General features: G+C 38.7%; 2 protein-coding genes across 3 annotated transcripts in view; one reads left to right on the forward strand and one right to left on the reverse strand.

The window, feature by feature from the left end:
- APBB1IP (amyloid beta precursor protein binding family B member 1 interacting protein) overlaps window positions 1-5,671 on the forward strand; it is a 106,004-nt gene extending 100,333 nt beyond the window's left edge. The window contains exons 13-14 of the mRNA XM_081228712.1: window positions 2,969-3,072; window positions 4,569-5,671. Of these exons, the coding sequence (XP_081084838.1) occupies window positions 2,969-3,072; window positions 4,569-5,081 (617 nt within the window). The 3' untranslated portion in view covers window positions 5,082-5,671. The remainder of the gene's footprint in view (window positions 1-2,968; window positions 3,073-4,568) is intronic.
- Window positions 5,672-7,573: 1,902 nt separating this feature from the next.
- Window positions 7,574-19,835, reverse strand: part of LOC308614362 (protein adenylyltransferase SelO-like) — a 29,293-nt gene continuing 17,031 nt past the window's right edge. The window contains exons 13-19 of one of the 2 annotated variants that reach the window (XM_081228713.1): window positions 18,094-18,138; window positions 17,900-17,981; window positions 17,705-17,797; window positions 15,415-15,494; window positions 14,460-14,503; window positions 10,854-10,933; window positions 7,574-7,866 (exon numbers count right to left, since the gene is read on the reverse strand). In XM_081228713.1, the coding sequence (XP_081084839.1) occupies window positions 7,744-7,866; window positions 10,854-10,933; window positions 14,460-14,503; window positions 15,415-15,494; window positions 17,705-17,797; window positions 17,900-17,981; window positions 18,094-18,138 (547 nt within the window). In that variant the 3' untranslated portion in view covers window positions 7,574-7,743. Of the gene's footprint in view, window positions 7,867-10,853; window positions 10,934-14,459; window positions 14,504-14,547; window positions 14,592-15,414; window positions 15,495-17,704; window positions 17,798-17,899; window positions 17,982-18,093; window positions 18,139-19,835 lie in introns of both variants that reach the window. The other variant, XM_081228714.1, reaches the window with a different exon arrangement.

The following is a 19,835-nucleotide window of genomic DNA, read 5'->3' on the forward strand; positions in this document are numbered from 1 at the left end:
GTAAAGAAAGATTTTGAATATGCATACAAAGAGGGAAGAGGGGAAAGAGAAGAGACCAAAGGAAATGAGGAGATTGGGCGCTTTGGAATCTAAGGGGTTTAAATCTCTCAGGGGCGGCATGGGATGGGACACAAGACCTTACGAAAAACTCTTAAATTTAAACATCCTAAGACCTTAAGATGTTTAAACCTGTTATTTTCCGCCCTCCAGAGCAAAGATGTGGCTAATCAGAGAGAGACATTAAATAGTCTTAGAGATAATCTCGTGTTTACGTGGCACAGGGTGTTAAGTTCTGACAGCACCGAGCAGATGTGCCGAGGAGGGCAGCTCTGAACAAGGAGATGGCTGCTTTTGCTGAATGAGGAGCATGCATTTTACAGCAAAAAACCTCACAGCAGAACAAGTTGGTATAGCCTGTTCCAGCCTCTTGATTGTATAAATGGACACGAACATATTTTTATTCTGAAATAATTTCAAACTTACAGAAAAGTTGCAAGAATAATGCAAAGAATTTCCATAGACTCTTGACCCAGAGCACCAATACTGAGTATTTGTCACATTTGCTGTATCATCCCCCTCTCCCCATCCCACCCCGCCATATGTTGTCCCTAGACCGTTTTTTTTGGAGCCTCTTGAGAGTAGATTGACTATATTGTGTCCCTTTGTCCCTTAAATCTTCCTTTTGTATTTCCTAAAAAAAAAAAAAATTAAAGCTATTCCCTTACTAACCACAGTACAGTTATCAAATTCAGGAAATTTAACATTTCATGTTGATAGAGTATATTTATGTAAACCACAGCCCATATCCCAGTTTTGCCAGTCGTCTCAATGATGCCTTTACAGCAATGCTCTTTCCTGGCACCGGTTCCGTCCAGATTTGGAGTTTGCATTTAGGCATCATGTCTCTTTCATCCCCTTTCCTCTGGAACATTTCCTCAGCCTTTCTTTGTCTATCAAGACATTAACATTTTTTAAAGAATACAGGCCATTTATTTTATAGAATGTCCCTCAGTTTGGATGTGTCTGATATTTCCTTGTAATTCATCTCAGGTAATGTGTTTGGGGCAGGACTAAGCTGCCGTGTCCTTCTCGGGGTATCCCAGTCGGAGCCATATGGTGTCTATTGCCCCTCATTGGAAACATTCATTCTGACCACTTGGCTAACGTGCTGTCCGATTTCTCTCCTGTGCAATTTTTTCATGTTGTACCTGATAATTCGTACAGAGATACTTTGAGATAGTGCAAGTATCTGATTCCTCATCAGACCTTCCCTTCTTCCCTGTCTCCTGAAGTACTTAATGACCTTCTCTGAGTTGTTGCGTAGAGTTTTGGGTTTTTCAAAATATTTGGAAAATATTTAGAGAAGCAAGCACACAGTCATTTCATAAATATTTGGCAGAACAGCTGGTATTGAGCAGAGCTAAGGCAACCTCGGATTCCCTCAGGGAGGAGACCTCAGGTCGGGGTCTGGGAGGCAGTTCAGTCATGGGAGGAGCAGGCTCAGTGTGTGGAGAGCTGGCTGTCCTCCCCCCGGGATGCCCTCTCCGGAGCCAGAGACATCAACACACAGCTGCTTCTCTCTGACTCTCAAAACTGTGAAACCTCGGCTAGGCACACTTTTGTGCAAAAGGGCAAATAAAAAGGCAGGAAAAGGGCTTCCCTGGTGGCACCATGGTTGAGAGTCTGCCTGCCGATGCAGGGGACACAGGTTCGTGCCCCAGTCCGGGAGGATCCCACATGCCACGGAGCGGCTGAGCCTGTGAGCCATGGCTGCTGATCCTGCACGTCCGGAGCCTGTGCTCTGCAACGGGAGAGGCCACAACAGTGAGAGGCCCACGTACGGCAAAAAAAAAAAAAAAAAAAAAAGGCAGGAAAAGAAGCACATATCAGGACTTCCTGGGGGGGAAAAAATCTAATTTCAGGATATAGTGGGGGTTTGTATATTTTGCCCAATCCCCTCTGTCCACCTTTTTTTTAAAAAAATTTATTTATTTATTTATTTATTTATTTTTGGCTGCATTGGGTCTTCGTTGCTGTGCGTAGGCTTTCTCTAGCTGCGGCGAGCGGGGGCTACTCTTCGTTGCGGTGCACAGGCTTCTCATTGTGGTGGCTTCTCTTGTTGCGGAGCACGGGCTCTAGGCGCACAGGCTCAGTAGTTGTGGCTCTTGGGCTCTAGAGCGCAGGCTCAGTAGTTGTGGCGCACGGGCTTAGTTGCTCCGTGGCATGTAGGACCTTCCCGGACCAGGGCTCGAACCCTTGTCCCCTGCATTGGCAGGCGGATTCCTAACCACTGCGCCACTGGGGAAGCCCTGTCTACTGTTTTTGTGCTCAAAGTATTTTTTGTTAAGGATAACGTTAAGTTGTTCCCGTGCATAGCATGGTATGAACCCAGATACATCCATTTCAGAAAAATCTTCAACAACAACAATTCTTTTATAAAGGAGGTTTTCAAGGTTCATTTTCCAGTCACCAAAAAGTTTTTAAAAGCAGAACATACTGTTCTCTAGGACCCCAGTTAATCCAGATTTTGTTGCTTGTATGAAGTATTCATTTCCCTGAATGTTTTGCTGAATTTCATGAAGTATTGTCGTAGAACCTCAGGTTTTTTCGAAAGCCCTGTGTACCTGTGAATCATTTTGCTTTGGAGACATAAAACTGCTTTGTCTTTTCAGATTAACTCTGAAGAATGTTGAAAATACTTTGCCCACAATTTTTTTTATTGAAGTATAGTTGATTTACAATATTGTATTAGTTTCAGGTGTACAGCAAAGGGATTCAGGTTTTTTTTTTTTTGGATTATTTTCCAGTATAGGTTATTACAAGACATTGAGTATAGTTCCCTGTGTTATACAGTAACTCCTTGTTGCTCACCTGTTTTATATACAGTAGTTTGTACCTGTTAATCCCATACTCCTAATTTTCCCTCCCGCCTTTGCCCACTCTTCTTGTCTCTCTTCCTCCCCCTTAGGAGTTAAAACAGGCACCACCCAGGCCAATGGTCAGATTCCCCAGGCAGCACATTCTATGAGTACTGTTCTCGGAGAAGCCCAGAGACATGTTGAAACAACCAAGGTAAGACCCACTTCTATCAGACTGTCACCTGTAAGCCCATATTCTAAACCATTAGCAGTATTCTAATAACTGTTCTTTTAAAAGGAGAAAATAGAGTTCCAGCAATTCAAAAGTCACTGTAATTTCATTAGATAATTGCTTCATATATATATATTTATCTTAAAGTTACATAGGCTAGAATGGAAAATTAAAACCAACTATCATAGCTTCGGGAAAATGTAAGAATTTTTTTTAACGCTGAGGGTTGGTAACTATTTTTAGTTTAGCTACATTTATTTTGACTGAAGCAATTTTTTTTTTTTTTTGGTTTAGTCAAGTGGTTTTAGCACTCTCTGAAAGTGGCACCTGCATTTTAAGCCCTTGGGATTTTTACTTACTTTTTCTGAATAAATTAGAGCAACATGTTAGTCAGAAGCCCTTTATTAAATGCTATCTGGACCCCAAACCAGATTAGAAGAGTACTGACAGGGTCCCACTATAAAATATTCATTATTGTATTTTTCTGTTAACGTTCTACATATGTCCTCAGGGTGACAGAGAAGAAAACGCATTTTAAAATAATTTCCAAATTGGTGTAACATTCTCTATAACTTTTTTTTTTAGTAGAGGAGATTAATGAAGATTCATTTAAATCTATCTAAAAATTATAGCTAAAAGTTATAATTTAGTTATTAGTCCAATTGGTAATGCCTCAATTGACCATACAAGTTCCACTGAATATTTCCTATGCATGATTCAAACCAGTCTTAAATGTAGTAGTTTTCCACTTCATTCTCCCCTTTCATTTTGTCCATCAGCCAGTGGTGGGAACAGTTAAATCCTGTATTTATCGAGCTTCTTATAATTTTTGAAAACCACAGTAGACCATTTAAGGTGTGTTTCTCTAATATTCTTGTTAGCTTCTCAAGTCTGACAATCTCATCTTGCAGTGTACTTTCAGAGATTATTATTTTCATGGTTTTTGTAATGCCAACTGAAGAAAAACATTTTTAAATGCTGAAAGCAATAAAAGGATCCCAGAATAGAAATCACTTAACTATGCGTGAACACTAATTCCCAAACTGCCTGTTCTGTATTTTTTTAAAAAATACATTACCAGTTAATTTCTTATCATGCTAAGCAGTTGAACTAAATAAAATAAACTCAATCATAAGGGCACTTTGTTAGGGGAAAAAAAAATTTCTAATCTCCAGTGGCAAGAGGTTATTAAGCAAAGAAAGAAATAAAATGAAAGCCTGATAAAATGTAAATTGCAATGATAATTATCACTAAAACAGAGGGATTCAATTCAGCTGCCTGAAACTCCTGGGGGAAGCTGCATTATATAAATATGAGGTGAGCTAGCTCAGGAACAACCTGGAGTCTCAGGACTGAGGGACTGAGCCTCCCCCTCGGGGGGCAGACGCTTCCTAAATCCGGAGACTCACCTGTCCGGGAACTGTCATGTCCACGTGGCCGTGTGGTCAAGAATAAATGCTGTTGTCGCTTTGTTGAAGGACAAGAAGTCCGGCCTCGGCAGCCACGACGCCGGAGCGCCCATGGCCCAGCCCCTTCCCAAGGCCAGCCTGCCTCCGCCCCCTCCCGTGCGACGGTCCTCGGACGTCGGCTGCAGCAGCCCAGGGATGGCCCCCAAGGTCAAGGGCGCGGCCGCCGGCTTCCCCGCGCCGCCCCACGACCTCCTGCCGCCGCCCCCGCCGCCGCCGCCGCCCCTGGAGGACGACGAGCTCCCTCCGCCGCCCCCCGACTTCAGCGACGCGCCCCCGAACTTCGTGCCTCCTCCACCGCCGCCGTCGTTTGCGGGCGACGCGGGGTCCTCCCTGCCGCCGCCCCCGCCCCCGCCCGCCCTCGCCCCCGAAGCCGCGAAGCCGACCCCCGTGGTGGTCAAAAGGCCGCCAGCTCCCCCCAAGAGGCAGGCGAACCCGGGACCACCCGGCGGGGGAGGCGGGGAGCAGGATTTCATGTCGGATCTCATGAAAGCTTTGCAAAAGAAGAGAAGCAACATGCCCTAAGGGAAACCTAGAAGTATCTTTGGGTGATGGGTGTAATCATTGCTAACCTCAAGTGCATTTTTGCTACTTTGTTTCCGTGACATCTTGCTCATTTTAAATACAATATTGAAGTATTCAGACTAGAAATGCAAATAGGAAACGTCTCCCTGTTTCTCGAGTACATTCATAATCCTTAACCCAACACAGAATTTAGAATATCTGCCTGAATGTACGTATCTTTCCTGTGTACTTCCACTTCAATGGAGTTTACCTTCCCTTCCAAGTTAACTAAAATGATGTCTTATGTTCATTTATTTTATTATGTTACGAAGCATCAAATTAATAAAAGTTTAAATTTTTTTCCTTAAGATGGTATTTCTAGAAATAGTATAAATCTAGTGCAATATCAGTTCTATTTTATAATATACTTGACCTTTTAAAAATCCTAGGCCTTCTAAAGTCTTGTTGATCTTCGACATATTTTCCATCTCCATCTCAATGACCTCCAGAACTTTCAGAAAAATCGAAAGAAGAAAAAGAAAAAACCAGGAGAGGTAGAGTGAATTTAGTTTCTTTGAGACTCATTGCTTGATTGATGGGAGTCTTGGACATACCCTAGTTTGGTTTCGGTTTTCTAATGGTTGAATAACATAGTAATTGGGGAAAAAATAGTTTTTTAGATAATTTTTGGATTCTCTGTTATTATAATGCCATAAGTTGCTATAAATAAAAATTTAAAGACAGGAAAAGGCAATCAAATTACATTCTTCAACCAGGAATGTTTTCCCTCAGATAAATTTAATGCTTAATTTTAACAACCAGTTTATCTTAAGTTCCTATTACCCTTATCTTTCTTCTCTAATTGGCTTCTGAGAGTCCTTTTAGATTTTCTTAGTTTTATTTCCATGGTTCTGTTTTATTTATTTATTTTTTTAATGTAAAACACCTCAAAATCTTCTTAAAGTGGGTAGAAAATAATAGCTAATGTGTTGGACTTCCTGGGCAGTCCAGTGATTAAGACTCCATGCTTCCAGTGCAAGGGGCACAGGTTGGGGAACTAAGATCCCACATGCTGGGCGGTGTGGCCAAAAATAATAATAATAACTAATGTGTTATTTTCTACTTAAGGAAGATAATTAATCTTATGTTTTAATATTTGGAAAAAAGTAAGCTCTAAATTGACATTTAAAACAACAATGAAAAAGCAAATTCAGATTTTAAAACCAAAATATTTAGTAATTAAAACTGGTAAGGTGCACTAAATTTTTCCTAAGCATTGGGACCCATCACTATGGAAAAGGAGGGCTCAGAGAGTAGGACCCAGGGGACTGGGGAAGGGAAAGGGAGAGATGTGGTTGTTATGGGCTTCACAGATGACCCCCAAACCATCAATTCAAACATATTCCTAACTTAACAGAGAAGAAATGAGGCCTGAAGATGTGCTTAACCTACATCCCACAGAGCTGGGTCGCCACCCGGGTCTCCTAACTTCTATCCATACTGTACATTTACTTTATGGGGAAAAACTATAAAAATCCAAACATTAAAACGTTTGTGAGTTTTAGCATTAGGTAATGTGTATTTTAGAAAAGCTATAGAAAAGAATTAACTGATTTTGTGGTCAAAATATTGATATAATTTTGGTGGACCAAAAGGTTGAATGCACTGTCTCTCTCCATCCCTGCCTTTATTACAGGATATAAAAGAAAACATTAGGAAATAGATGGTCCAGATAGTCCTTCTTTGCAGAGTTCAACATGCACAAGTTTTAATTACCACAATTTAGTTAAATAACACTATTCCCCAACATGGTTCACATTTGCTGCCATGCTATTTTAACTAGTAATTAGTTTTAACTAGTAGTTAGTAATTATGCAAAGTATAAACATGCTATTAGCCCTTCAACCCACAAATCACTACATAAATAACAGATACATATCATGAATAGTGACCAGTCACATCCCTTCTTTCAACACCATTAGGGATTGATCAATCGATCACCACATACTTATTATTCAGTTTATGCACAGACAGAAAAGTGTCTTAAGGTGATATGGTATTGTATGTATGTGTCTTAAGTCATTAACGTTTAGAGATACAGAAATATTCATAGATTAAATGAAACTATGTCTGGGAATGTCTTTAAAATACTTGGGGATATATAAATTATACCTCAATTAAAACAATAACTAGGAACAAGGGGGAGGTGTGTAGGGGTGTAAATGAAGCAAGATTATCATGCATTGATACTTAATAAGCTGGTTGAATGGTAAATCAGGTTCATTAAACTATTCTCTTTGGTAAATGAAAATTACTATAACAAGACAAAAAAGCTTGAGGAGTACAATTAAATTATATTCTTATTTGATGTACCCCAAATTGCTGGGTACATGGTATTAGATGAAAACTTACAAATTCATTAAAAGATGGTTATAAGATTTTTTAGTTATTGAGAATAACTCAGGTAGTTATTATTCATTAAATTGATTAAAACAAAAATGACCACAAACATGTTCCAGAGAATAGGTCCACTTTATTTGGTTAAAAAATGTTTTTATATATAACCATTATTATGAAATGCAGGATTGTCAAGAAAATGTCGGTGGTCATTAAGAATTTGTCAAATAGGTTATTCTGTGCTGGGTTCGGTGATAGAAGTATCCCTTAGTTGATTTTTCCCAGGTTAAGATGAGCAGCTCACCCTGAGCTCTTTGGCCCAGGAAGGAGTAGGTGAGGAATAGCCTGCTATCTCAGCCGCAGAATGCTTCTGGAAAGGACGGCGAAGAACTTGCTGGAGGAGATGGACCTGGTAAACAATTTAAAGTAGATAAATATAGATGATCTTAATCAGGACCCTTATTAATTTTCTAAATTTCTGAGACGACAAGGTAAATTTTAAATGTGCATGAAAATGTTTAAACATTTTATGTTTCATTAAAACTTCAACTATAGCTGTTACTTAAAATTTCTGTTGTTCCAGAGAAAGTTCCTTAAGTAGTAGTTTTTTGCTGAAACAGGAGAGTGAATATGTACAGCGTCACAAAGAATACATATAATTCCCGATCATTTCTAAATTCCTTGACAGCATTAAGAGAATTATAATTTTCTAAAATATTTATAAAAATAAAAGGATGTCAGTGATTTACGCTCTTTCCAAATCAAGGGCATGGATTCCAACTCATACTGCTTCATTTGCAATTTTGTCCCATGGTATAAACTGAGGGATCAACAAACACACCTCTTTCAGCAATAATTCTAGGATCAAAATGTATATTTTCATCCAGTTATAAAAGTAATTAAGTCGTGGGGATGTAATGTACAGCATGGTGACTATAGTTAATAATACTGTATGTATATTTGAAAGTTGCTAAGAGAATAGATCTCAAAAGTCCTCATCACAAGAAAAAAATAATTGTAGCTGTGTATGGTGACAGGTGCTAACTAGATTCATTGTGGTGAGCATTTCACAAGATACAAATATCAAATCATTATGTTGTAGACCTGAAATTAACAAAATGTTATATTTCAACTATACCTCCATTTAAAAAGTATATATAATAAATATTATACCTATCTAATCTTACCTACTAGTTTAAAAGCTCCCTGAATAGATTTTTATACTTCTCCACAGCAACTCGCAGAGGGTGAATTCTCAAGAAATGTTTGATGCAGGAATGTAAACACAAGGTGTATGTGTAAAGAGTTATAGGTCTAAAAGTTTAACAAGATCTTTTTCTTTTCCTGCATGAGAATTTAACCCTTAGTTAACTTTCTGGATCTGTTCCCCTGGTAACCTGATAAGGTGGTATACGTATGTCCACTGTATCACCATACAACACGGCTTATGACTGACACATAGCATTTGTCCTGGGAGGACCGTAAACACCTGATAGAATGCGTTGTACTTTCTTTAGTGTATAAGGCAGGTCTCTTGTGGGGATATTGGAAACTATGCCCATGGAGCTGTTAGAAGAGATACTGGTTTCCGTAGAACGTGCAGCTTTTCAGCCAGGGCTGGCCCTGCATCTTCCCAGTGTGGATCGTGTCCCCCTGCACCTGAGCTTTACCACTGTACCTCCCTGCCTGCGTGGATGCTTCAAGAACTCCTGCAAAGGAGGAACCTAATGGTGCCCTGCTGGTAAGCTGTGTTTCTGTCCTGTATCTTTCTGAATCAAGGGGGGCCAAAAGCAGTCTGTAATAGTCTTATGAATCTGAATGTTTACTTGGACCTAGGAAGACACCTCCCCACCCAAGGTGGGCACTGCATCCTTACTCAAGTATAATTTTGAGGGAAGGGAGAAAACAGGGAGGGAACAAAAGAGGGGGAAGGAAGGTGAAACAAGGCAACAAAAACATCTTATTAAACACTGTTTAGGGGCTTCCCTGGTGGTGCAGTGGTTGAGAGTCCGCCTGCCGATGCAGGGGACAGGGGTTCGTGCCCCGGTCCGGGAAGATACCACGTGCCGCGGAGCAGCTGGGCCCGTGAGCCATGGACGCTGAGCCTGCGCGTCCGGAGCCTGTGCTCCACAACGGGAGAGGCCACAACAGTGAGAGGCCCGCGTACCGCAAAAAACAAAACAAACAAAAAAACCCCACTGTTTGGTTTCCCCAGCTTAGACTAATTTATCTAAAGATAAATACTGAGTTAGCTTCCTTCTCTTTGTTTTTCCTTAATACCCTAAAGATTACACTTAAAAATATTTTATTTTCTAAAATGAAAACTTAGATTTGTCAGGCTAATTAAACTACTGAAATGTAAAGTTAATGCAAGTTCCAAATTAGAAATAGCAAGAACAGTTTCTCTGTCGTGCCCACTCTGATCAGTTGGTAGTGACTACACAGCATGCTGTGATGAGAAGGATCCTAAGGCTGTGACCCATTTGAGAGAGAAAGGGGGCCGCGATCATTAATAATGTCTGTTCCAGTGCAGGACAGAAGAGTGACAGCAAGAGTGCTGGGGCTGTTCCTCTTCTAAGAAATACACTGTGTGCAATGCATTTTTAAACAATTAATTAGGAAATATTTGAGGCATAAAAGAAAGTATGCAGAATAATATGACAAATACCTGTGTATCCTCCACTCAGCTTCAGAAATAAAATGCTTCCAATATGGTTGAAACCTTGAATATTCTTCCCTAACTCAAATTTCCTCCTTACTGCAAATCAATCACTGTCCAAAGATGATATCATCTTTATTCATTTTGTTACTTTTACTATATATGCATATATCCCTAAAGACATGGTTTTACATGTTTAGAGTAAATTGGGGTGGTAACACATTGTATGTATTCCTTTGCCACTTGCTTGTTTTGCCAAACATTATATGTTAGATTCATCCAAGCTGATGTGTATAGATGCAGTGCATTCATCTTCACGGACGTCAAGATTTCATTTCATGGACCCAGGTTGCTAGTGCCATAGATGCCTGGTACATGCAAAAGCTAATTCCCTCTGGAGAGATGCACCCTCAAATCAGGCTTCACTGGATTTCTGAGATTGAAATCCAAAATCCCTGAACATAAACAATGACTAGCAGAACCAGACCCTCGGAAGTTCAAATAATGTAGATATATCAAATGAATATATAAAAATTTCAACACATTAAAGAGTAAATTTTGAAATATGAGAAAATGATTCACTGATTTAAAAAAAAAGAGAGACCAGGTAATGAGAAGCTGGGAAGCTGGTGCTGGCAAAGGTATGGTTTAGCATGTCTGCAAACAAAATCAGGGTGTTTAAAGTATGATTCGTTTTAAATTAATAAAAATAAGCCCAGAAAAGTCAACCAACTTACCTCTGAAAAATCGTTCCTTTCTGCTTTTTGCACTGCGGATTCTACCATCCAGTTCTTCAGCACGTATCTAGGATTAACAGCTTAAACAAGAGGGAAAAGTTCATCATGGAACAATAATGACTAAGTCGACACAGGCCATGTGAAATTACCACTGAAATGACATAACCTTTAAGAACTTTGCCGGAAGGCTCAAATGAGAAGAATGATCAGCATCAGTCAATTCTGATTGTTTATAAACAATGTACAGTATTTATTATCTTATGGTACAGGAAAAACTTTTTTTTTGCATCATGAGCAATATTATGTTTTATTTTTCTTTTCAGTGTTTCATCATTAATTTGGTTTTCACCATATTCAGTTCACTAAGCATTTTATAAAGCTGGGAGAAAGTAGAAGATTCATCCTGCAGCCCAAATAAAGGGAGGAAAAAGTTGCTGCTCTTCAAACACAGAATTCAGGTCTGACTCAGTAGGAATGCTTAATGCTGTTGTTGCCAAGAGCAAATAGGAAAGGTTACATGCAGGCAAAACTCTTTGTAAATTTATATTTTTTATAGTAACCATGCACTTTTTCATACTAAAAAGTATTATAGGGACTTCCCCGGTGGCACAATGGATAAGAATCCACCTGCCAATGCAGAGGACATGGGTTCAATGCCTGGTCCGGGAAGATCCCACCTGCCGCGGAGCAACCAAGCCTGTGTGCCACAACTACTGAGCCTGCGCTCTAGAGCCTGCGAGCCACAACTACTGAGCCCATGTGCCACAACTACTGAAGCCCGCATGCCTAGAGCCCGTGCTTCGCAACAAGAGAAGCCACCGCAAGGAGAAGCCTGCGCACCGCAACGAAGAGTAGCCCCTGCTTGCCACAACTAGAGAAAGCCTGTGCACAGCAATGAAAAACCAACACAGCCAAAAATAAATAAAATTAAATCTTGAAAAGTATTATAATAATGGCACATTCCAGAAGTTATGTCTTTATTTGAGATGAGACTTTTCCAAGATAATTTATCAACTAGGTGGAAAGGAGGGATGTTTATCCTCACTGGCCTGAAAGAAATTCTGAGAGGACTCCAGAAATCACTGTTTTGTGATTCTGAACAACATTTTTCTGAGTTACTTGAATGGAGGGAACACACAAATTCCACTTTGACTTGGTTTTAAAGAGCTGCCAAGACATGACAGATAATCTAAAATACAAGTGCCCTGTGACCCAGTAATTCTACTTCTCTAGGAATATAGTCTATGGGAACAAATTTAAACATTAAAAAGCATTATTTATATTAAGGAAAACTAGAAACAACTTAAATGCCTATTAATAGGGGACTGGTTAAGTGAAACATTACATACCCTTTCAAAGATATATTATGCAGTCATTAAAAATGTTACATTATAAAGAATGAAGTAGTCAGGGAAATGTTTATTTTTAGTGAAAAAAAGAAGGATCTAAAATTATACCATAACATGATTACTACTACATTTTCTCCTAATCAATACACACAGAAAAAGAGACTACAAGTGTCAATAAATGCATCGAAAAGTGAATAGCAACTGTGGTTGAGTGATGGGAATCTTTTTATTCTTTCTACAAGTTTGCATCTTCCAAATTTTAAAGAATTCATGCAGAACTCTTTTAAAATAAAAACACATATACACAATAAATATATATAATCCTTAGACGAAAAGGAAACTGACATGCAAGGGAAATTGTGGAAGCAGTCGACTTAGGCAGAGGGAGAGTGGAGTCACCCAATTAAAAGTTTAACAAACTTGGGCCTCCCTGGTGGCGCAGTGGTTGAGAGTCCGCCTGCCGATGCAGGGGATACGGGTTCGTGCCCCGGTCTGGGAGGATCCCATATGCCGCGGAGCGGCTGGGCCCGTGAGCCATGGCCGCTGGGCCTGTGCGTCCGGAGCCTGTGCTCCGCAGCGGGAGAGGCCACAACAGTGAGAGGCCCGCATACCGCAAAAAGAAAAAAAAAAAAAAAGAAAAAAAAAAAAAAAAAAAAAAAAAAGTTTAACAAACTTGACCAACACTTTATAGAAACCTGGCAACGAAATACTGTTAAAATATGCTGGGACTTGTAGCTGCAAGCAGAAGTACTTTGGATCAAATTATGTGTTGATATGCACAAACTACCTGAAATCAGAAAATTGTAGATCTGTTCATAGGATTCTTTGAAGTTATCTAATTCTGTACTTTTTTTTTTTTAATCTCGTCTGGAACTTTTTCCCATTGCTCACTGTGGAAATTAATTTTTCCTTTCCTTGAGAGTACACTGTTCAGCATTTATTATTTCTCTAAAAGAATTCAAAGCTGCAGCCTTGAATTCACTAAATGTCTTTCATCTTACCATCTCATCCATCCTGTCATAACCAAACAAATCCAAATACTGAAGACAGCCACGACATTTTCTTCTCTCAATTTCTTTTTTCTCTTAATTGCTGATATAGTCCATATTGAGCTGGCCTATAAATTCTGTATGATTGCACCAGTGAACATAAGTGGCTGGCAGCTAAATCCATGCTGATCCCCAAAGATTGATTACTCACTTCCTTGTAAAAACTCAACTTGCTTTTTTTTTTTTTTTTTTTTGTGGTACGCGGGCCTCTCACTGCCGTGGCCTCTCCCGTTGCGGAGCACAGGCCTCGGACACGCAGGCTCAGCGGCCACGGCTCACGGGCCCAGCCACTCCGCGGCATGTGGGATCCTCCCGGACCGGGGCACGAACCCACGTCCCCCGCATCGGCAGGCGGACTCCCAACCACTGCGCCACCAGGGAAGCCCCTCAACTTGCTTTTATTTCTACAATAGTGTCCTGAGTCAAGAAGCAGTCTCATCCTCTAACTTAACATGGAATATTAGCACCACTCTTATCTCATCAACATGAGTCAGCCGTCCTGATGACACACACTAGCTCTCCACAGCAGTCCTAAGTAAGGCAAGAGTACTCCAGGACTTGAGTACTTGTCTTAACTTCTTTGATCTTCTTAGAACCCATGTTGCAAAAAGGACTAACTTCCCTTTTTTTTCCTTCTCCAAGCCAAGTGTAGTCACATGGTAAACTGAAAGCAGTATATAAAGGTGATTTATTTTTAGCATTACCATTTACTACATGTGTATTATGGCCCAGGCACTGTAACAAGATAACTTACATATATTATTGCTCATCGTTACAACATCCCTGCAAAATATGCCCATTTTATAATAGCTAAGGGCCTTGAAAATTGGGAAGTTAAATATCTTTCATATTATACAGCAAAAAAGTGGCAAGATGAGGTTCATCTGTCAGATTTCAAAACTCATGTTCTTTCCACCATAAACCACACCACCTTCCTTGTCTCTCCACCATCTTTTAAGGCCATATTATTTTAACATCAATATGCAAACTTACTGAAAGCAGGGCTATCATAATCAAGTTAAAAGTCATCTGAAATTGGAAAGGCTCATATATGACACTTCAACTCAACTAAAATACACTCATCTAGAGTTTTTGTAGTTAAAAACAAAACAAGAGCTGAAAACTGGGAGTAATAACTTCCAGTAATTACTTCCTGTTGCTTTTATGTAATAATCCTTAAAGCTGGAAAAATCAAAAGGATTACCTACTTGTCATTCTTTTTCTTCTTTCAGAATCTGAATCATTCATGTTACTAAAAACGAACAGAACAAAGGAAAAATCAAAAGGATTGCCTACTTGTCATTCTTTTTCTTCTTTCAGAATCTGAATCATTCATGTTACTAAAAATGAACAGAACAAAGAACAGAATTAATCACTGTCTCCCCAAATCATATCTTTTTTCTAAAAGGGTGAGAATTATTTCACAAGACAAATATTGAAAAAAAAATTTTAATCACATTGAATCAGTGTCTGAAAGGAAGACAGAAAATCCTGTTTGATTAAACAATATATAAATTACTACCTTATTTAGTTATTTTAGATAATACCAAAACTTTTATTTTTACCAATTAAAAAAATATTTTTGTCTAAAAAAAAAATCTAAACTCTCTGGCACCTCTCTTTCCTTATCTTAAAACATAGTTTTCTGAAAATAATTTAACTTGTTCTTCATTACTCAGGGTCATCTTTATGAATAGCCCTCAACTGCCATTAAACTGTGACAGGCTATTTGCTCCTGTGCGTCCTGTGGTTTTCCTGTCTCTCCCTTCAGGCACCACTACCTGCAATTTCTTTACTCTTTCATGTTTGTTGCTTCCGATTCATTGTGACAGTTAACAAAGCAAAGTAACTTCTGACGATTGTATAAGATGTGACAATTTATAGACACTGGATGAAAGCCTGGGGAGCTCGCTCTCTCCAGAGCTTCAAGGCTTGGCAGACTTGGGCTCAGGACACAGGGGAACGGCATGATCAAAGTTGAGGTGAACAGAAGGGTGCTCTCTGCGTGGGTGAGATGTTACCAGACACTCCTCAGCTGGAGCAGACTTCCCGGGAATAAAAAGGAAATGTTGAAAAATGGAAAGGAAGTGAGGAATCTGATGGGTTGACGATGCTAAAGTAATACATTACATGCTTTCTCAAGAAGTGATTAGGTTACCTTACCTCTTCAGTCTCAAAAGGTACTGGGACACCCAAGCAGGAAAGAGTTTGTGCTTTGAGATCGTTTTCAATGCCCAGAATTGCTGGAAGAAAATACAGTAATAGACTGCTTATTAATACTTGTTCACTTTATTTTAACTTCATGTCCCTTAAATTATGTACTTTAACAATAATTTATAACATCCAGATTTCTCTTAAGGTTCTCTATTTCAAGTAGAAGTAGTACTAAAAAGGAATAATGTTTTCCTTTTCTTTATATAACTTTCAACTCAGATTCTAATTCATGGAGATCCATGTAATGGCATGATTTAAGAGAAATAAAAAATATACATAGTTCTTATAAATAGACATTACATGTGAATACTTACATTATCAAAACCCTTCCTTTAAATAGGGAAAACTCACTTAATATAAAATTTACTTTAAAAATTTAATTTGCAACTGTGTTTTATTTAGTTATCTATTAATTCATTTAACATATATTTATGGAATGTCAACTATGCTAGGAACTATGTTAGTTGGGAAGGATAAAAAAATTAATAAGACATAATTCCTGCCTTTAAAAAGGAAAGTGTGTAAACAAATAAGACAATGCCATTTTAGAAGTGTTATAGAAATATACATAAAGGCTAAGGGGACACAAGCTATTAGCTCTAGTTAAGAGTTAGGGAGTTAAAAAGGTTTGAAATTCAGAAGACACAGAAATTAACTATTAAAATGATTAAAAGTGTAATGATCTCTCTCAAATTTTCCCAACACTCAGTAATTTAAATATTAACATCTGTCAAGAACTCGTTCAAATCACTTTAACATTACTTTGTCTCAGTTAATGTTAAATGTTAAATCTCACCTTAAATGATAATTAGTTCTGATAGCTCATTAATAATTTTTAAATTATATCAAAGCTGCTTATTGGTTAACATTTGCTGGATTTCTTGCTGAATAGGTAGACATTCTTTTATTCAAACCACTCCTAAAAATGTAATTTATGGCTATTACATACCTGTGAGAACTATATACAAATAGTTTTTATATATAAATAATTTTTTTTAGTTAACACAGAAGTCATGAAATATAATGAAGAAATTGAAATTTAAAAAAATATGGCTAGGGCTTCCCTGGTGGCGCAGTGGTTGAGAATCTGCCTGCCAATGCAGGGGACACGGGTTCGAGCCCTGGTCTGGGAAGATCCCACATGCCGCGGAGCAACTAGGCCCGTGAGCCACAATTACTGAGCCTGCGCGTCTGGAGCCTGTGCTCCGCAACAAGAGAGGCCTCAATAGTGAGAGGCCCGTGCACCACAATGAAGAGTGGCCCCCGCTTGCCACAACTAGAGAAAGCCTTCGCACAGAAACAAAGACCCAACACAGCCATAAATAAATAAATAAATTAAAAAAAAAAAATATGGCTAGACTTTCATCTGAAAAATAATAAAAACAATGACTGCAATATAAAAGACTTACACCTTATAAATAGAGCTATGTTTCTAACAATCTATAATAAGTGGGAGTCTTCTGGTTAATACCCATATTATTCTATAAATGTAGCAGATTAGTATTGAAATAAAAAGGCAACACCTTTCTTAAAACTGAATTAAGAACAGCCATTTTGGTAACAGTTTGGCAGTTTCTTAAAAAATTAAACATAAATTTGCTAAACAATCCAGCAATTACACTCCTAGGATCTACCCAAGAGAAATGAAAATATGTTCACACAAAAACCGGTACATGAATGTTCATAGTAGTATTTATTTGCAATAGCCAAAAAGTGGGAATGACCCAAATGTCTGTCAACTAGTAACTGGATAAACAAAATGTGGTCCATCCATATAAGGGAGTAATAAAGTAATAAAGAGGAAATAATATTTTAAGACGTACTTAAAAGGTCTTAAAAATAATAAAGAGGAAAGAACCACTGATACAGGTTACAACATGGGTGAACCTCAAAAATATGCTAAGCGAAGAAGCCAGACACAAAAGACCACATATCATATGATTCCATTTACAGGGGAGGTCTAGAAAGGGAAAAGAGACAGAAAGTAGACTAGTCGTTGCTTGGGGATGGAAGTGGTAAAAAGGGATTGACTGCAAATGGGCAAAAAGGATCTTTTCAGAGTGATGGAATTGTTCTAGAATTGAATTGTGGCAATAACTGCACAAATCTATAAATTATTTAAAAATCATTGACTTGTACACTTAAAATGAGTCGAGTATTAGGGTATGTAAATTATGCCTCAACAAATCTGTTAAAGAAAACTGAGTTAAGAAAAAAGCCAAAAGTCACAAATTAATACCTGAGGAATGCTGAGCTCCTGTAACTGGCTTTGAGTGATCTCACTGAGCTGCCGAAATGTCATTGTAAAGTCAGCTTCTGTCTTTTCCATGAGCTAATGAAAATACTTATATTTAGCAACCTCAATTCTTGAAGAATATACGGAATAGTCATTCAAATGTTAATCAGGAAAAAGAGATAAAATGATAAAACTCACATATAAGAGAAATGCAATTAAATCATCATCACCCTTGCTTTTTCCAAGTAATCCCAATTTGGCTTTGAACAATTCTCTAAATCTAAAAGGAGAAATGTCAATTTGATTTGTTATTAAATTTCTCACTATTTTAAGAATTGCCCTCAAACCAAGCAGGATGCTTTAACATGTGTTAAAACAAACAAACAACAAACCTTGTATCATAAAGAATGGGATACCCCTCCAGAATCTGAACAGCACTACAGGGAGAAAAAAGAAAGCACCGTTAGACCTTGGTTAAATGTTAACATTCTTGAATTACATTTTACATGAACAAAGTGAACCTTCTCATACATTAAATAGCATTCGATTACATACTACTGATTCTGATTTAGTAATTTAATTGTATATCATATCTTAGAGAAAATTGTCAATATAAATTCACTGTCTCAAAGATTTGGATCCGGTACAGGTCAAATCAGGTAACTCCTGAAATATTACTATATACAATTAGCTTATAGGATAAATGTTAATATGTCTTTGTAATACCAAAAGGGTTATATAAATGGCTCTTTTTGGTGTATTTTATTTTATTTTAAATTTATTTATTTTACTTATTTATTTTTGGCTGCATGGGGTCTTCGTTGCTGCACACCAGCTTTCTCTAGTTGCGACAAGCGGGGGCTACCCTACGTTGCAGTGCGCAGGCTTTTCATTGCGGTGGCTTATCTATTGCGGAGCACGGGCTCTAGGCGCGTGAGCTTCAGTAGTTGTGGCTTGCGGGCTCTAGAGTGCAGGCTCAGTATTTGTGGCACACGGGCTTAGTTGCTCCACGGCATGTGGGATCTTCCCAGACCAGGGCTCAAACCCATGTCCCCTGCATTGGCAGGCAGATTCTTAACCACTGCGCTACCAGGGAAGCCCTGGCGTATTTTAAAAATTATCTTAGACCCAACATAATGCATTACAGATACTTCACCCAATACAATAACATTTTATTTGCCTGAACATATGAAAATAGTGAAATACTTCATAAAAATTTAAAAATTAAAGAGTTATTAACCTTAAACCCATTTTTAAACAAATTATCTACTTCTTAACATTCTTAATGTATTTTAAATTATACAGATGCTCAACACACTCTGAAGCTCCACTCCCCTGACCTTCCTGACCTTATCTCCTATGACTCTTCCCCTCGCTTACTCTGCTACAGCTACCCTGGCATTCATGCTGTTCCTTAAACACCCATACACACTCCTGCCTCAGGACCTTTGCACAGGCTATTCCCTTGCCTATAGCCCTCTTCCCCCACATATCTCTGTGGCTGCTCCTGTTACTCCCTCAAGCCTCTGCTCAAATCCAGCCCCTGACAAGGCGTGTGAGCTGCAATAGTGCCCAACCCTATACCAGCCCTCTGGGTGTAAACACTGCTGCTTCTCTTCTGCCTTCCAGATCTTGGCAATTTCTCTTGTGGCCAACCTAACCCGTGACCATACAGGGAAGGGCATTTTTTGACCGGTTTAGCTAAGTTGATACAGTATAAGGCCACTACATGTATATGGCTATATGATTAAGTCCTGGCCAAGGTGAAATAAGGGAAGTGATGTGTGCAAATTCTGAAATGAGTCCTTCAACACTGAGGACTTGCCTCGTTTCTTCTCCATGCTCCTGCCTAGAATGTGGATGTGATAGATGGTCCCATCTCAGACCATGAGGGCCACAAACAATGGATGGTGTCATAGAAAGCTAAAAGCAGTCTGGGACTCAGAAAACTGAGTCCCCATACCAGCCCTGAATTACCAACATGAATTACCATACTTTTACGTGAGGGAAAAATACATGTCCTTCTTGTTCAAGCCACTATTATTTGGGATTTCTGTTACAAGCAACTGAATCCATACTTTATCTAATATCCTACATCTCAATCAGAGTAAAATGAAAATATTAATGGTTATGT

This window comes from Mesoplodon bidens (assembly GCF_964165515.1).
Source record: "Mesoplodon bidens genome assembly, chromosome: 3".
Lineage (NCBI taxonomy): Eukaryota > Metazoa > Chordata > Mammalia > Artiodactyla > Ziphiidae > Mesoplodon > Mesoplodon bidens.